This window comes from Notamacropus eugenii, chromosome 1, assembly GCF_028372415.1.
Source record: "Notamacropus eugenii isolate mMacEug1 chromosome 1, mMacEug1.pri_v2, whole genome shotgun sequence".
NCBI lineage: Eukaryota > Metazoa > Chordata > Mammalia > Diprotodontia > Macropodidae > Notamacropus > Notamacropus eugenii.
The window spans coordinates 390,707,418-390,727,138 of NC_092872.1; the positions used below are offsets into that span (position 1 = coordinate 390,707,418).

A 19,721-nucleotide genomic window follows, 5' to 3' on the forward strand; every position below is an offset into this window, starting at 1 on the left:
TTTCATGGAATTGCAGAGGGATGATGAGCAGGATAAAAGTAAGTTCAACAAATCTGAGTTGGAAAGAGTATCCTTTTATCTCACCCATTACATATTTTCATCTTCAGCATATCTTTTCTGCATATTATATGACAGGTACAGTGCTAGAAGTAGCTATCCAATATCTTCTTCAAGGACTCTAATCAAAGGGAGTTCTATTTTGGACAACATTAACTCTTGGGAATTTTTTTTTTCCTTATATCAAGTTGTAATTTCTGTTCACTGTTCCTAATTCTATACTCTGGATCTAACTCTAATATCTCTTCCATATAATAGTGCTTCAGGTACTTGAAGACAGTTCTCATGTTCTCTTTTCTGGAAAAGATATTCCCAGTTCTTACAAATATTCCTCATATGTCAAACTCTTCAGTTCTTTTACAATTCTGGACATCCTTCTCTGCATATGCTTCAGTTTGTCAATGTCCTTCCTAAAATAAGATGCTCAGAAATAAAAGACACTACCTCATATATGGTTTGTCTAGGCCAGAGCATATTGGGACTATTTTCACCTTTGTAGCCTCGTTTACATTTAACCTGCCAATAAAAATCTTACATTTATGTGACTTTTTTGTTTGAAAAAAATATGGAGCTTTTTACTTTATTAAATTCCAAATTATTAGATACCATCTATCATGCTAGCTTGACAAGATTTTCTTGGGTACTGATTCTATCATCTAATGTTTTCTATGTGGTAGACATCTGATAAGCATGCCATCTATGTCTAGCTATCTAGGTGATCTCTAATTTTCCCCTCTTCCCTACTCAGTTCTAAAATCCTTTGTTTCTTTATGTATGGGGAGTGATTGAGTCAATCAATCAATCACCTATTAAACCTGACTGAACGTGACAAGATGCTACACTCTGATGTCTTTATTAGGAGAGAGTAATTAGAGTTGTGAACTGATAGTGGTGTGGAATAAAGCCTAGACATCAATCAGTCATAAGCGTGAGACTAAATGTGGAAAATCCGTGATCATTTTAGAAGTTCCCTTGAAGTCATTGGAGCTCAATGACTCCACATAGGAAGCATTTTCAGATTAGTTGAGGGACCTGGTCATAGGGGCTTATATAAAATTGGCTAGCTACTTTGGAATCAAGCATTTGACAAATTAGAGTTGAAGCCTTCCAGCTAACACCCAGAGAAGTAAATATTTACTGAGTGAAGGTGGGGGAAACAACTCTGTCTCCACCTTAGATGTTGGTCAAGGTCTTTTTCTCTTTCCCTCTGACTAGAGGAGGACCTTGTAAATTTCAGAGGACCCAAGGACTGGGATTTCTCATTGGTATTTTAGCCTTAGCAGAATCTCTGGAATGCCTGACTCAATGACTACTTTGGGAACCAAAGATGAACTTGACTACTGAGAAAAGGGACTTCAGGACTCTATAACAATCCCAGAAAAGAAGCTACCCCATGTTTCCTGAGCATTTCCTCATGAAGGGGAACTTCATGAGAATCCCATGAAGGGGGCAAAAGGACTTCCAGCAGCAAGGATCTTTGACATGTGTTCTCTCTAAGCATGAGCCTACATTCCTCTGTACTCTGAATGTACTGGTAGGAAAACATTTTGCAGATTTTTGAAGGGATGTTTTGTGCCAATTGTACTATCTCATCAGTTTAATACATACCCCATTTTAAAAGCTATTTTAATTTCCTAATTGATATCAACGGATAATCACAGAGGGAAGTATAACACTGGAGGGCTTGAGTTACAATATTAGAAACACTCCCCAACCACAACTCTTTAAGATTATCCCTAGAATCCAAAGGGAATGTAATAGACAAAGTGAGGACACAGTCTTATAGAGGCTCCAGAGTATATACTACATTTCTTTTTTTTTCTTTTCTCTTTTTTACATTTTTATCACATAAATAAGTTGCCCCCCGCTTAGATATCATCTAGTCAAACCCTTTTATTTAGAAGAGGAAATTGAAAGCAAGAAATAATAAGTGATTTGTTCAATGCTGTGAGGCCAAAATTTGAATCACATTTCTCACTCTAAACCTAATGCCTTAGCACTATTGCATTCTGCTTTTTCATTGTGGTAGTATCTAGCACAAAGAAGTTTGCAAGAACTTAGAATGACTTCTATGCAATAATGTAGCATCAGAGTAGGACTTTAGATTGATAAGAACTCTAATAAAACATACAAAACATAATTCAGTCCAATTCTCTTATTTTATAGGTGAACAAACTAAGACCCTGAGAGGCAATTAAATTGGCCAAGGTCACACAGTGATAAGTGACAGAGTTCAGACTGGAATTCAAGATTCTTTATTGTATTTGCCACTTTCACTATCATACTATTAGCTAAGTTAATACTACCCACTAAAATAAAATTTGGGAATTATACTCACTTATGTTTCATAACATTACCCCACCATTGAAATCTATCTGTATATAGTGCTTCAACATCATTTTTAGAAGTTATACATTTTCAGCCATCTTTTAAAAATTCCTCAGCATTCTAACAATGAAAATATAAATTCATTTAAACTGGTCACATTATAATAATAACATATTATATTTAGATTTAACACTTGTGTTTAAAAGAAATACCATATATCTGCTAAGCCTCTTTATTCTCAATATGTGTAGATCAAAATACCTATAACATACCATTTTCAAAACCATCAAGGATTAAGATAATAAGGCTATCAAGATGGTAAGGATATTCAAATACCCCCTCCAAGCCCTAAGTATGAAAATTACAGACAATAGGTCCACTTTACACCAAGCCCTATACTTTATATTTGTTCAGGCTTTAAAATCTTATCCAGTTACTTTTATATCTTTCATATTATTTTTTCTTCACATTTGCTCAGCTAGCTGGTAGAACAGGTATAATTATATATAGCTGAGGAAGCTAAGTTTTAACATTCTTTATTATTGTTATTATAATTTTTCTTGAGAACATTGAATGACATACAAAATGTCATAGTTAGTGATGTAACTTGACCTAGAATTCTTCTGACTCTAAGTCTGGGGCTAAGTCTAGACTATATTCTCATTAATGGCTACTTTTCAGGTTTGGCAAGGGGCAAACTTTGATTTAAAGTGACCAATGTTTAATACACATTTTGGTCTAGTTAAACTGGCCTTGTTGCTATTGCTTATACAAGGTACTCAATTTCCTACCTCTGTCTTTGCCCTATCTGTCGATTATGCCTGGAATATACTACATCCTCATATTTGTCTGTTAGAATCTGGAGTTTCCTTTAAGGCTCAGCTCTAGCATTACCTTTTATATGAAGCCTTTTTGATCTCCCCAGTTGTTAGTGACCTCGCCTCTCCCCAAAATAACAAAAGACTCTCTCTCTCTCTCTCTCTCTCTCTCTCTCTCTCTCTCTCTCTCTCTCTCTCTCTCTCTCTCTCTCTCTCTCCTCTCTCTCTCTCTCTCTCTCATCAACTATACCTTGCCTCACTATGAGCTCCTTGAGGGCAGACACCAATTTCTCCTTTTATATTCAGTACCTTATAATACAGTGTCTGGCAGATGGTAGGCACGTAATGGACAATTCAACATCTACCTATAATATGAACTCTTTCTACAACCTTCTTGAGCAATGTTCACTGAATCATTCACTCAGTATCCCACTTCAATTTAAAACTTGCAGGACAAACTTTTCATAAATTTATTACTCTACTTCCTACAGAAATCAAGTGAAAAAAATTGAGAAATATATTTCAGCTGAGCCAGTACAAAAACCACGGGAATGATAGCCAGAGGGCACAGGATCTAGGGTGGGCTCTGAAACTAATTATGTGGCTTTAGGCAAATCACAGTCTCTCCATGGTCTCAATTTCTTCATCAGGAAAATATGAATAATTAATTAAATAATATTTAAGTCTCTTCTAGTTTGGTGAGTTAACTCATTTCCAGGAAGAATACTGGGTATTTCCTAGGGTGTTTTTGTTCTTTCATTAAAGATTCCTGACTGCTATCAAATTTGAAGAATAACTAGTTAATGAAAACATAATGACTCCCAGATTCACTATTATTATAGCCCAAATAACTCAAAGTTGATGCCTAGGCACGGTTTTAAGACCACATAGTACAGGATCACTACAGAGCAGAACTATGAAATCACCAACAACTGAACATCCTTAAAACAAATGTAGAATTACTAATGTAGCCAGTGAGTGTTGCCAGGACAGAATTAGTGACTTTTTCTCTCATGAACCCTTGCCCAGTGGAGCATCTACTCTTCTCTGCTCCCATGCTCTAAAAGATGGAGCTTAAGTTGCACACAGTTTTCAGTAATATCCCAAGTTGTTACATCCTTGACCCTGAGATTAGAAGGATAGCAAATATTGAAAGTAAGTGAAAATTCCAGAACATGGGGTATTAACAAGTCAGAAAGGTAAAGTTTTACAAACTCAGAAGTGGATGACCACCAAGTATTCTCATAGAAGTCTCTCTTTTCTTGAGTTATAAAGTCATCTTAATCTTGGATGCTAATTGTCATCCCAAATACTCTCTCAGGCTTCTTTTTGTGCTGACAGAGATATAAAAAAAATGAAGGCAGGTAGAAGTGGAGGATATGACAAGCAGATGAGGATGGGGACTTAGCACTGGCTGTTTAGAACTCTCCTTTACACATAGCACATTGTACCTCTTCTTAAGTAGAAATTATATGTATTCTGAATTCAATCTTAATTATGAGGAATTTGAAGCTCAGAGACAGGAAGGATCATATGGTTTGTAAATGTTAGAGTTAGGAATATAACCCAGGTTTTCTGACAGTAAAATCAGTGATCTTCCATCCTAACTCTGGGGGAGGAGTACAAAGGTAAGCTTTTCAACACTGAATTGTATGGAAGGTCACATTTTTATGGTCACACGATTAGCTGAAAGATATAGAAAATACAAAATTCTCCCTGTACTTTTTGTTTAATTATTTAAAAAGTATTTGAATCAGTACAGCAAAATGCTGACCAAGGTTTTCTTCCAACAAAGTATTTCCCATGGATATATTAAAATCATACTTTGAAAGATGAAAACACATGAATTTTGTTCAATGACTCCCTGATCATTAACATGAAACAAAGCATAAAACAGCTTTTTCCATGATGTCTGCTACCAACATGGAGGATTTCCAGTATAAAGTCTAAATCAAATAAAAAAAGGATTCCCTACTTTTGGAGGAGTATTCTGCAAGGTCCCCTAAATGAGTTCTATGACCACTAAACCAAGTTTGGGCTATCTACACCAGCAAAAAAATGTAGATTAAGAATGACTTTTGGCTAGATTGACATGGAGTTGGACTGATGACCTTCACAGATGAAGAAGTGATCAAGTAACGTATATATGCAAGATAGATCCTGCAGATACATAATTAATGGGCCTCAGAACTGGATACAATGAAGAACAATGTGGGTTGCTACTGAATTCACATTGACTCTGAGTTTCTCTCTGAAACATTTCTTCTTGTTCTCTTTCCTTCCTTCCTTCCTTCCTTCCTCCCTCCCTTCTTTCCTCTACTTTTTCCTTCCTCTTTTTTTCTTTACCCTTCTTCTTCTCCTTCTTCACAGAACAATGTTCTCCCAATGATATTTCATATTTCAATTCAGGGAACAGCATAGTGTCTGAAGAATGAAAGTTGCATGTCACTCATAATAGTGAAGAAAACATGTTGGGAAAAAGTAGACTTCAAAAAGATAACCACTGAGCAGTTGTGTAGAAGTCACATAAAGAACATCAAAAAAGAGATGTATGACTTGGAAAAGAGGAAAGGGGTAGGCAAGGGCAGCTAGGCGGCAGAGTGAATAGAGTACTAGCCCTTGAGTCAGGAGGACCTGAGTTCAAATCCAGCCTCAGGCACTTACTAGCTACGTGACCATGGACAAGTCACTGAATTATGTTTGCCTCAGTTTCCTCAGTTGAAAAATGAACTAGAGAAGAATGTGGCAAACTACTCTAGTATGTTTGCCAAGAGGGCAGTTAGGTGGTACAGTGAATAGAGCACCAGTGCAGGAGTCAGGAGGACCTGAGTTCAAATCTCACCTCAGACACTTGACACTTACTAGCTGTGTGACCTTGGGCAAGTCACTTAAACCTAATTGCCTCATCCTGGGTCATCTAGGAATATCTGGTCACTGGATTCAGATGGCTCTGGAGGAGAAGTGAGGCTGGTGACCTGCACAACCCTCCCTCACTCAAAACAAAGTCAAGTACAAGTCATGTCATTATTTCTCTGATGGCATGGTCTTCTTTGGTAACAAAGGTTGAACACATATACATTTGCCAAGAAAACTCTCAGAAAGAGTCTGACATGACTGAACCACAATAACAAAGATTACCAGTTGTTAGCCTACATTCTCTACTGGTATCCATAAAATGTAAAGAGTTCAAAAAGAAAGCAAAGAGAATTTTGAGTAGCCATCTGGTTGAATATTTAAAGGAATACATGGACAAGAGTTGCTAAAGATGAAAAGGCATCGTAGAATGTAGTATGGCTGGATTGCAAACTGCACCCGTGGAGGAAGTAGCCACATCAATGAGATAACAGATTAATTTAAACATCAAAGTAGAAAATGGTGTGTATAAAAATATATAAAATACTTTGAGATCAGATGGAAGAAACCACTTTCTGCTCTTGTGATCAGGAAAGGCTTCAGAGAGGAGGTGGGATTTGAATTGGTCCTTGAAGGATGCATAACAATAAGAGATAGAAGGATTTTTCAGGCAAAGTGAAAAGCATAAGCAAAGGATAAGAAGTAATAATTTCTGTAAAGACTGTCATGAGTCCATCTACACAGCTGAGATTATGACATCCCTATTTATATATTTCATATTGCCTAACACAGGGCTGGATATAGAATGGGTATTTTATATTTGCTTATTGATTTGTTGATCCAAGAAATCACTCAGAGCAGCAAGAAGGGAAGGGAATAATCTATATCTATACCTTCTTATTCTCTCGTCAGACTGCTCTTCCCAACCTAACTTTTTTCCTTAGGTCACACTGCCTCATTGGATTGCCTAGAGACAATTGCATATTGTTCTGGCTCATCCTGGAGGTACAAGGTGGATTATTTTCCTGTTTCAAGGATATATGAACATGATTTGCATATTCTAAGAAAGGCTGAGGTCCTCATGAGGACTAACAAGGTAAAATATATTGTGCAGATAATATTGATGATGCTGGCCTTTAGGTAAAAGATATTATTCCCATCCAGCCATGTTCATGACCCCTATCTACCTTACAAATTTGCTCTCTGGTGCACTAGATCCCCAGAGAGATCACATATTTGGGAATTTAATCCCCTCATCTTTGGAATACCTGTTATGGTGTTTACTGCGCTATGGATGAATGAATGAGCAAAGATTCCCATAATCTACTATATCTAGCCAGACTCAGAACTGATCATGCTTCCCATATGATACAATCATTGTATCCTGCCATACTTCTGAAGAGTGTCTTTCTGTTCTTTATCTTACTAACTTGTCAACCCCATGACTTCTCAAACCAAAACATCTCTTCCTGGCTACAGCCTCTCTCTCTCCCCCCCCCCCCCCTCTCTCTCTCTCATACATGCCCTAGTTACAGGTGTATATCTATTTATCTATCTATCTATCTATCTATCTATCTATCTATCTATCTATCTATCTATCTATCTATCTATCTATCTATCTATGTTGTAAACTCCTTAAAGGCAGGGTCTATCTCTCTTCTCTATTTTAATCTCCAGTATTTAATATAATACTTGGCACATGATGGAAACATAAAATCTGATGGGTCCTCTATAATGTTTTCCATTTTCAAGTCCTTAACATTGGGCAGACTGGTGGATTTTCATAGAATATTAGAGGTGCAAAGTACCTCAGATGTCATCTACTACAACTGATTCCTAAATAAAAAAAGCCATTTACAATATACCTGACAAGCAGTCATCCACTACCACTCAAGGCAAAACATTCCAGCTTTGGATATTTCTAAATGTCACATTGAGCATGAATTTGCTTCTTTGCAATTTTCACACCTTGATCCTAGTTCTGACATCTAAGGTAAAAAAGAGCAAGTCAAATTTCACATACTTGAAGAACATTATCATCTCCCCAATAATCTTTTCTCCAGCTTAAATAGTCCCAGTTCCTGCAACTCATCATTATGCAGCATGATCTTGAAGATCTTCACCATCCTGGTTCTTCTCAACTAGTTGCTCTCCAATTTATTAACATCCTTTCCAAATTATGGTACCCCAAAATTGAACTAAATATTATATTATATGATGTTCCTGCTGCTGAGATGCTCATGTCATTGCTCAGAATGAGATTGCCCAGGAGTCTGGGGATGGGCTGTGCTAACCCTGGTATTTCACATTGCTAAGGGAGGTGATTGAATTAACCCTGACTATACATACATACATATATATACATATATATATATATATATATATACACACACACATATACATATACATATATATGTATATGTATATATATACATATATATATATATACAAACACACATATATATATGTGTGTGTGCATGTGTGTGTGTGTGTATGTGTGTGTTGTATCCAAATCTAAGCTATTCCAGTCCTATAGAAATTACATACGTACTATGATCAGGTTATGGTGCTAGGACCTGGTGATGTAAAAAAAAAAAATGGAGACTATCACTACAGGCTCACTTTATGAGTAACCTACATCCTGTTCTCAAAGTTATTCCCTTGAAAATTATCACGCCAGTGGGTGCTAAATACAAAGCAAACCTTAACTCATATTTTCAAAGATCTATCTCAAGTGGGAAAATGACATTTTAAGAAACAACAGGACAAGTGATGTTAACAGATTTTTGGAATTCTTTGTCAAACTCACAAAAACGATTAAAGCCCAGCCTAAGCACAAATTATATATATTCTATTGTGTAAAGAAGTATCAATTTACGTTGTTATTTATATTATATGTTTACAGCATGTGATTTGTATTGTTTTTCTACTCTTCTCCCTTCTCTACTAGATCCTTTCCCCCCCGAACAGTCTCCCAAATCCTCTCAATTCTTCCTCATTATTGCATATGTTTATATACATATATATACACACTTACATATATGTATATGTGTATTATACACAGAAAATTTTAAAATAAAAAATCTATATAATACACACATACATTTATATGTATATATCATGTATATATCATATATATGTGTGTGTACATATACACACATACACATATATATGTATATACATGTACACACATATATATAATTTCCCTTTCTCCTCTTTCCAAATGCTCTTCCTGTTTCCAATCTGCTGCCTTTGCCTTGGCTGCCTATGGCACATATCAGCTGTATGGTTTTGAGCAAATCACAGCCACTCAGTGCTCATGTCAGTTCTTAAACACTATAAGTAGTTGCTGACTTGTTTTGGTAGATGGATCTTCATCATCCACAAATTCCTTTTACCAAAGAAATTACACATCAAGTCTCTTTCTCCATATTACATTTTCAACAAAACTTTGGCTCCTTGAGGTCAGAGATCTCACCTTCCTCTGAACTCACACAACTTATTACCTCTACCTCTCATTGGACACAGTCATATATTATTTAATCTCTTAAAGTTTTTCATGCTGTTATTTAATTTTTCATATCTTTATGTGTCTTTGCTTACTGAAACTTAAAGCTGGCATGTACTCAATAAGTATTTTGTGAATTATTATTATAGGCTTTCTTTTTATTCCTATTGTGACCCAGGTTTAGTACTTCTCAGCCAACTAGCTCAGGTAAGGTGGAATAGTCTGCGGCATCCATAAATAAAGCAAATTTGACTGATCCACAAAGGGATCAAACTCATAACCTTGATCTTCATAGCACAGTGTCCTATGTGGTCAACAAAGTGTAGACCAGTGGTATCACAAATTGGGAATCCATAAAGCGAGAATACAGAATTCTGCAGTAGCCAAGTGGGAACCTAGGTAGGCCCCATGAGGACATGAATCATGAGGGGTTTCCCTAGAGCAAAGATGGAGTAGTGTAGGATACTAAGCATGTTTGAGGGATCCAAAATGAACTACCAGTGGCTATTGCAGTGAAAGAAAGTTGCAGAAATCTGCTGGGAGAGGAATTGCAAGCTTATTTAGTAAAAGACCTGATTTTAGGGTCCATTTGTGTTATATCTCCCAAGAAACCCCTTGTCCCAATTAAATAAGCATCTGGAGCTACTGCAGGCTTCCTCTCTGTTAGTGGTTATAAAATGAGATCTAATTTCTCTCAGAAACTAATGATCATCCTAGCCACTTTACTTGTCTTATAAAATAATTTAATATTAATAGGGTGATGGTTGATAAAAATTTAATGCAATTCCCATTGCTGCAAATGCATGCCACGGTAGTATTTTTTATCTAGCTTATTAGCTTTGCCTAGCCTTTTTCTCAAGAACAAACTCTTTGAACCACGTACTACATAACTCACTTTTATCTTAGTATCTATTTCTAATTCAGCATCCAGAAACCATGACTTCCATGACTGAGTATTTATGGGATCCTATTCCTTATTTCTCATTAAAATTTCTTCCTCCCTCCCTTCCTTCCTTCCTTCCTTCCTTCCTTCCTTCCTTCCTTCCTTCCTTCCTTCCTTCCTTCCTTCCTCCCTTCTTTCCTTCCTTCCTTCCTTCCCTCCCTCCCTCCTCCCTCCCTCCCTTTCTTCCTTTCTTCCTGTTTCAGACATGACTTTGCCTGGTACTGAGGGTAGCATGGCAAATGGTAGTATATAAAGTGTGATGGCTTCCCATGCCAACTCTGGCTCCTACATTTATGGTTGCAGGATCAGGTAGACAAAGCCAATTTGATAAAATCAATGTGACTTCCAAGTTGACCCCACTAGGGGACACATACACACATATACATACATAAATAGATGTATACATATACATACACATACATGCACAAATATATATGTATGTATGTATATCTCCCAGGAGAATTTGGGGAAATAGTGAATAAATGTGAGGCTATACCTTCTTAACTGAGCAAAAGAGAAAATAAAATCTGACTCAGGAATTACAAATCACTAGAAATTCCAAAAGTACTGATGTGGTTTTGGGAAAAAAACAATGAAGTAGGATTAAAGAAAGTTGGGCTCAACAGTCCTTGGTCTACCACTGATTCATTATGTGATCATAGATCACTCTTTGCTTTAGGTTCATCATCTACAAAATGGGATAATAGTTCCTCATTTATTTACCTGAGAGGGTATTATGATGATTTAGAAGTAATGAATATGAAAGAACATTGAAAAAAAATAAAGCAGTACACAAAAGTTACGTAGCAATAATATAAGTAACTAGATAATTATGGTCAAACTATAAAGTATCTCAAAACATCAATATTAAAATGAATAAATATAAAGAACATATATATTTATAAATATAAGGATAAGGAAAAGATCTGCATGTCACTGGTATATAGGAAATGCCCTGGATGAGAAACTTTCCTTAATCACATAGGTTGGCAACTTCTCAGTAACTTGGAGTCTTAGAAAGCATCCTATAGTAGAGAGATGCAAAACTCTTGAATGCAGCCCAACAAAGTTAAAATGCAACTGGGGAATGTTTGACAAAAGAAATGAAAAGACAATAAAACAGAATATTAATTATTTTTGTTTCTTTTACGTAAATATGCTGCTCATAGGGATCTATTGCTATTTGAGTTTGACCCCATCGTGACCAAAAGCATGAAGAGAAAAAAATTATTTGCCAGGGATAGCATAGTAAGTAAATGTCAGGGACAAGCCTTGAGTATAAGTGCTCCTGGTTTCAGGATCAACTTTCTATCCACTAGACTGTTTCTCCTGCAGGTTAGATAATGGGAATACAATAAAATGATAGAATACTAGAATGTTTAGAGTTGGTAAGGACCTTCAAGGTCATCTACTCTAACTCTCTATTTTTATAGATGAGGCAAGTGAGTCACCAAAGTACTGAGTTAGCAAAGAGTTCCACAGATTCTCATAGCTAGATATTGGCTGAGTCATTTTAGCACTCTCATTCTAGTGCCCCTTCCTTAGTTCCACAGTTATCCTATCTTTTCTAGTTTCTTTATGGCTTCATCCCCTCCATGAGGATCCATGTTTAGAGGAAGCCCTGAAGGATACTTTACATAGGAGTAGAGACCTTTTCTTTTTCATCTTTGTTTCTCCCACAGACCTCAATATGCCTATCTAGCGCAGCATTTTCTGTTTAGAACATGCTCACCAAATTATTCATTATTATCATTTTTAAAGTCTGGATTTCCCTATCTTGCTCAGGCTCAAAGTATAGGACTTAGTTATGGGCCCAATCCCACTCTGATTGGCATGGGAACTCTGACCTGTATCATTTCTAGTTTGCCCCTCCTTAGGCAACCTGGGATCCTCTTGCTTCCAAGAGATGGCTATATTAATACTGAATTTAGTGCATATACCTGTGTGGTTTAACTTCTGAGCTCCTGAGTTCAAGCAATCTTCCAGACTCAGTTTCCCCAGTATTAGGGATTACAGGTGTGTACTACTATGCTCCTCTTAGTAAATTGATGTTAATCTGAATTATCAAATTGTTTTGGTCTAATGATACAAAGTTGAATAAGAGGAGAGTTGGGAGGGAGGAAGGAAAAAAGATAAATGTGGGTGTGGTCCATACAGATTTGCAGTTGAAATAAAAGATTTGTATATCTAATTTTTTTAAAAACAAATTTTCCAAGTTTCTACATGATAGTCCTATGCTACATTATATACCTTTAATTATAACACATTTTACTCTGATCAGTATCTACGACCTAGGCAATGTGAATATTCATGATTATGTATGAAATAAAAATGAACACAAGTAATACATATGTGTTTGCATATATACAGTTGAAAGGAAAGAGTGAGAAAATCTTCCAACTGGTAAAAGGAGAAGCATTCAAATGCAGAAGATATTAAAATTCTTATCCCAAGGAATGACACTGACCCTTGGTTTGAAACAAATATATTTTCTGTTATATTCTAGACCACATTCTGTCAAAATAGGTAATATCTAAAAAACTCAAAAAATAAATTAAAAGATTAAGTTATTAATAAATACAAATCACCAAGTATGTTTGGAACATTGACACCTGTAAGCCAGCAAGTCTACCAATTAGTGCCTTAGGAAAATAAACTTTCTATATATACAATGTCCTCATGATCAGAGAAAGTTGCTGAACTTCAAAGTGGAAGCAACAGTTAACTTAAAAGTATAAAACTCATTTAAAGGGATCTGACCCTTTATTTTTTATATATTTTCAACCCATTTCAACTATTTTCACCATAGATCTGAACATTTTCTCATATACATTCCATTCTAGATGAGCAAGATTTAAATTATTCAAAGAAAAATCCTTGAGGCTTCAATTTACTTCATCAATGTAAAATAGAAGCTCCAGTCTGAAAACATCAGCATAGTGAATTAGATATCCCTGAGCTAATAATAAAGCTGGGTCAACAAATACTTATTGAATGAATGAATGACCACAAAACACATAATATGTCCTCTGAAATATCTTTCCCAATTTAAGTATCTAATGAATAATTCTGATAAAATGCATAATATGGCACCTATGAATTGGAAATTCCATCTTTCAACTATCATAAGAAGCATTGTAAAATTACCCCCACACAGAGCAGAACCCAGTACCAACTATAACACCACAGGCAATGAATGAGGCACCCAGAAGCCTGTGATCTGGTCACATATTAACACAGAACAAACTTAAAGAGACATGGAAAATTTAGAAGGACAAAATAATGAAAGAGCATCAAGCATCAAGTCCTTATAGAAAAAGGGTCAGCAACAGCCAATTTTACAAAGCATGATGATGGGGAAGTCTTATTAGAAAATACAATTATATATGGAGAGTTAAATTTATAGATTATATAAAAATAATGCAAAATTGAGACTATATGAAATTTGCATGACTACATTGCAATCCCCAGCCAAAAAACTGGCTCTTCTTGGGGCTATGGGAAATCCATTGAAGTCAGGGAATCTGGCAGGTCAGAGACTCAACTGGTTCATTTCACCTGTTACTGCAATGGATCTGAATCGGCAATGGTAACATTCATGTTAAAACTAAATGAAAATGAAGTGACAAGGACTTGATGCAAATTTAACATTTCCTGTACATAAATACATAAGTTCAGGCTAGAAGACACATTACCCTTAGAAACTAAGAACACCCATCAAAGAAAAGTAACCCCCGCCCCTAACCTCTAACAAAAGAAAACATGAAAATGGAACCAAGTGCATGAGTCATCTTTGAAATACAAACTAGTTTTTTTAAATAATGAGAAAGAATCTCAATATGATCCATTTGGTTAACTAGACCTTGAGCTGTAAACAACAAGGCTATATTACGAACAACCCCTCATAACCCCTCTAGGGTCTCTTTTTTTACACTTGATCATTATAAAAATTTTAGCAGATAGTATATATCTGGATGCCAATGAGACATTTGCTAAAGCACCATACATTATCTTAAGGGAACAGCTAATACAAATTGGCTCCAACAAATGTACAAATAAATGGATCAAAAACTGGCTATCTAACCGTATACAGAGAGTAATCGTAATTGGTAGTCCGTCTAGTTGGGGAGAGGTTTCCAGTAGGGTCCCAGAGAGATCGATATTGGGTCCCATTTTGTTTAATATCTTTATAAAAAATCTGGAAGACAAAGTAGAGAATGTGCTAATTAAGTTCATTGATACTGCTAGATTGGATTTGTGGTCAAAGTTAGCTTGGATATAAATAAATGCAAATGGTCTTTCAAGACTACAATAAAAGACCACAAAGTACAAGAATGAAATTTTTACTCAGTTTCTCTCTAATACATTATCTTTAACTCATAGTAAAATCAGTACTGCTCAGTGCCTTTAGGCGACAAATAGGTCAAGTGTACTAGTAAAGACAAGACACAAACTCACAACATAAAGACAGGGTCCCAAGTGGTCATCATTCTCAGTTGCATATCACATAACATGAGAGAAGAAAGTGAAAAAAAAAAGGAGCTTATGTGAGAGACCTTGGTGCATCTTTGATTGGAAAACTATAGTCAATATGTAGCATGATTGTATTAGATAGTAGTAATATAGAAACTATATTGGGGCTTTTCAGAGAGGCAAGGGCGAGGACAGCACAAGGGCAGCCATATATAATGATTGGATATAGAAAGAGTAATGTATATATAGTTGGGTATTTGTACAAAAAATCAGTTGAGGAGGTATAAGAAAATTTAATCATCTGGAAGTAATTGAAAGGTAAAAAAGAAAAGGATAGAAGAAATAACACTTAGGGAAAAAAAGTAGGAGCAAATTAGAATCATCACAAGATGAAAATGTAAGACTAAGCAGGAAGAATCAGAAGAGTGCTGTGTAGAAATGTCATTTGCAGAACATCCCATTTATTGAGGTAGGACACTCCAAAAAGATTCCATAAAGCTATTGAAGGGCATGGAACGGATGAAAACTTAAATATTTTTCACCTTGAATAGCAGTATAAATTCAACTGATTAAGTAAGTGATACTTGCTTTGACTGAGGATTTTCAGTTTTTATAGTCAGGGATTTTCATGCATAATCAGTTGAATAAAATGACTTGATGACTTATTTGTAATTATTTTCTTTTCTTGGGGTTTACTGTATAATCCCTTCCTCTCTGTTCAGAGCTATGTGATTTTAAGTAAGTCATTTCATCTATTTAAACATAAGTTTCCTTTTCTACAAAATAAAGGGTTAGAATAGATGACCTCTAAGTTCTCTTCCAGTTCTAACATTTTGTGTTCTTCGATTCATTCCAATTCTAATATTCTATGGCTTGGACTCAAATACCATTGGAAGATTATTTCTCTCCTCCCCACCCAAAGTCATGTTATAATCTGGATGTACCAAAGCAGTAAAAATACTTAGATCAGGATTTTTTCACTGTGTGTGTGTGTGTGTGTGTGTGTGTGTTTGTGTATGATGGACCTACTTATGGAATCCTCAAAATGTGTTTAATCACCAAAGGAAATACTAAATTTCCATCAGTTATTAATGAAAATATATAAATGTTTTCCCTTCCAATTTCATGGGCTCTCTGAAAGTTAGCCATGAACTTCCTGGGGGCCCCTGGACTCCTAAAAAACCCTTACTTAGATGATTATTGGAAACTAAGAAACTTGAAAAAATAACTGCTTACATTTTGTCTACTCCCAGGAAGGAAACTTCTTAACAAGAAATGGAGTGACATTATTCATGATAGTGATAATATTAAAAATAACAACAAAATCCTATATGGTGAATATTCTGACCTCCTTCCAGAATGAGATAAAAACCAGCAATCAGAGTGCTTGGAATCTCTGCAGACTGTGACCATCATCTTTGGGCTAATTACAATGGGCCCAAGTGTTCTGACCTCAGAAGTAATTGGTGAACTTTGATATAATTTTTCTGTAGATTTTATAGCAAGCACATATTGAGATGTGTTTCATTCACCCTTTTTAGACTAATCACTGGGGTAAAAGCTACCAATCAAATCATCTACGTAGTATAGATGAAGATAGATTTTATTTGCTGCAGTGTGTGAAAGATACAAACACACTGCTCCAGGAGATTGTAGAGTATAGTTTAAATGAGGCTAGAATGTGCACTAATGTTCTTTGGATCATGAGGAGTCATTTAAAACAAATGTAGGCTCAGTAACAAAAAAATAGCTTTGTTGAAATTCTAATCAAGGGAAATAGGCTCTCCCTTCCTCTGGAAAGTTTTAAGAATAGGATAGATATCTATTTGAGAACCGGTCCTGAGGGAACAATGCAGAGTAATTCCTTTTGATAATGCACATGACATCATGTACACCAAAGATATTTCTGCACCCTAGTGCTTGACTGACAATTCTGGGACTTGTTTGATTCTCATAGGTCAATCAGCTATAAAACTATTAATTATTTTAAGTCTAAAATTAATAAATTAAATGCAAATAGTCATGAAAAATATTATGGACAAGAGTGACTGAGGATCATGTTATCTTAGTTGATTTGCACTCATTCTAAAATCCTATCCTACGATATAGTTTGTTTTTCTCTCTCTAAAGTAATACCATGTCTATAGTGGGGAAATTAAAGAGAGAATAGGAAATAAGATTGTGGACTCATTTACCTTGTTGACATCCATGCGCAGCTTCTCATTGTTGGCACTGGCAGCTTTTTCAGCTGCTTTCTTTTGACGTTGAGGTCCCCTACCAAAGAAGATGTAGTTGACCAATGCATACTCCAGCAGCGCCATGAACACAAAGACAAAACACCCCATAAGATACATGTCAATGGCTTTCACATAAGGAATTTTGGGGAGAGTTTCCCGAAGATGAGTATTGATGGTTGTCATTGTGAGTACGGTGGTAATTCCTGAAAGAACAAGAAAGTTCCATTAAATATGGTAAACTGAATTTCTTGCCATTATTTTTTCTAGAATGTAATGAGGACAGGGACTGTATATGATTTTTCTTTATATCCCCTATGACAAAGCTCTGGATACAGAACTGGCATTTAATATCTGTTGAACTAAATCACCATATTTGGAAATCCTTTATCATAAAATATGCTAACACATTAATGGTTTCTCCATCCTCATGTCTGTCTCCAACAATTACACCAAGAATATTCTGTTTGTAAGCCCAATTCCCCTTAAGGAGGTTTGAAGAAAAGTGTCATTTCCTTTTTCTTTTATCTCAGGAGCTCTGTATATAGTAAATGATCTGTGAGGAACATAGTGGAACATTTCTATACTACCTTATTCTTCACAATTAAGCTACCAAAATTCCCAGGGTGCATAATTCATTACTGTCTCTTTCCTCTTCTCACCTTCCCTGTGATATAATAACTTGAATTTTCTCAAGAATAGGATAAGCTATGACAGCTTTGCTTTAATACTATGCCTATTTTTGTGTTTCCTGTCATCCAAACTCCAAACAAATATTATAGAGATTTAGAATTTGATCTTTTGGCATCTTGGTAAGTTATTAAATATACACCATTATATCTCTATGTTTCTCGCCCATAAAAAAGGTTGACTTGAAATAAATAATTTGAATTCTGATATATTTTGAACAGATACCATGAAATAATCACTTAAGTAGTGTTATATGAAATATGCTTCAATAATAACATCAAGATGATGGGACTAATTTTATTACCAACAAGCATACGCTTATCTAATTATGACATGAAAGAATCTTAATTTGTGCTTAATTGATTTAATGCTGAATTAGATTGCCCAAGGCCGAACAGTCAAATCTTCTTAGAATGTCCCAATCTGGCCTCATCTTGTATCACAAGTTCAAGGTAAAGCAAATTCACCAAGCTACATGAAAATGACCTACCTAAAGCTACTCGTGCTGCTGAAGCATCATAGTTAATCCAGAAGGAAACCCATGAGAGAATCGTAATCAGAATGGAGGGCATGTAGGTCTGCAATATGAAGTATCCAATGTTCCTCTTTAGCTTGAAGCTGAGGGACAGCCTGGGGTAAGAGCCTGAAAGAGAAGGTTTAGGAATCATGATGATCATCTGATATCTTTGAAGTGCCTGTTATCATTAAAATATAACTACCTGCTGGAACATCTCTTCTTCACATATAGTTATAGACCCACTTATTGCTCTTTGGCAAAAAAACGCTCCTTCTGTGAATAGATTTTTTGATGAAAAGTGGTTTTGGCATAGTGAACTTGAAATAAGGGATGGCTAGGTTTGACTTCTGACTCCTCACTGGTGACATTGCCAAAGTAATAGCTAACATTTATATAGTGCTTACTGTGTGCTAAATACATTAAAATTATTATCCCATTTGATACAACAATCCTGGGAGGTAGACACTATCATCATCCCCATTTGACAAAGAAACTAAGGCAAACAAATTAAATGAATTGCCCAGGGTCACAAAGGTACTAACTGGAAGAGACTGGATTTGAACTTAGGTCTTCCTGACTCCAAGTCCTGTAGTCTCTCTACAATGCCATCTATTTGCAGTTTCTTAACCACTATGAAGTTCAGCTTATTTAGCCATAAAAATAATTATAAGGATGTTGGGAGGTAAAGGGACTTTAATATCTTGCAATCTGAATTTATTCCCATCACTTTTTGGAAATAGTACTCTCCAAAGTCACAAAGTCCAAAGGAATTTAATTTTTTGTTGTTCCCTTCCAAAGCCTTTGATGTTACTTACTACTCTGTCATCCAAGACAATCCTATTCCATCAGCTTCCCTGACAATGAGGTTTTTTTTCAATTCCTCTCTGATTACTCCACTTGAACATGAATGTCTCCTCTAATAGTCTATCCTGCACCCTCTTTTCTTCCTGTATTAGCTTTCCCTTATTGATCTCATTCATTCACATCTGGTTATTAGCTCTATAAATAGCACCTATCTCTCTATATTCATGTTTTCTTCTTATCCTACAACCTTTCTTCAATGATGTACTTGTACATCAACAATCCTGGTAGGAAGGTGCAATTATTATTCTCATTTTATAATTGACGAAATTGAAGCAGAAGTTAAATGACTTGCCCACCTCACAGCTAGTATTTACACTCAGGTCTTCTTAACTCTATGCTTACTGATCTATCTATTGCATCACTGATGGAATCTGACTCATCACCGTCATTCAGGCTCCTATGCTTCAAATGATCTTCAACATTTTCCTCTCCCCTT

At 35.7% G+C, this 19,721-nt stretch overlaps 1 protein-coding gene across 2 annotated transcripts in view; it reads right to left on the minus strand.

The window, feature by feature from the left end:
• The window catches only part of GABRB2 (gamma-aminobutyric acid type A receptor subunit beta2), a 232,852-nt gene that overhangs the window by 14,433 nt on the left and 198,698 nt on the right, over positions 1-19,721 (minus strand). The window contains exons 7-9 of one of the 2 annotated variants that reach the window (XM_072630898.1): positions 18,395-18,547; positions 17,176-17,420; positions 14,592-14,705 (exon numbers count right to left, since the gene is read on the minus strand). In XM_072630898.1, coding sequence (XP_072486999.1) covers positions 14,592-14,705; positions 17,176-17,420; positions 18,395-18,547 — 512 coding nt within the window. The remainder of the gene's footprint in view (positions 1-14,591; positions 14,706-17,175; positions 17,421-18,394; positions 18,548-19,721) is intronic. The other variant, XM_072630897.1, reaches the window with a different exon arrangement.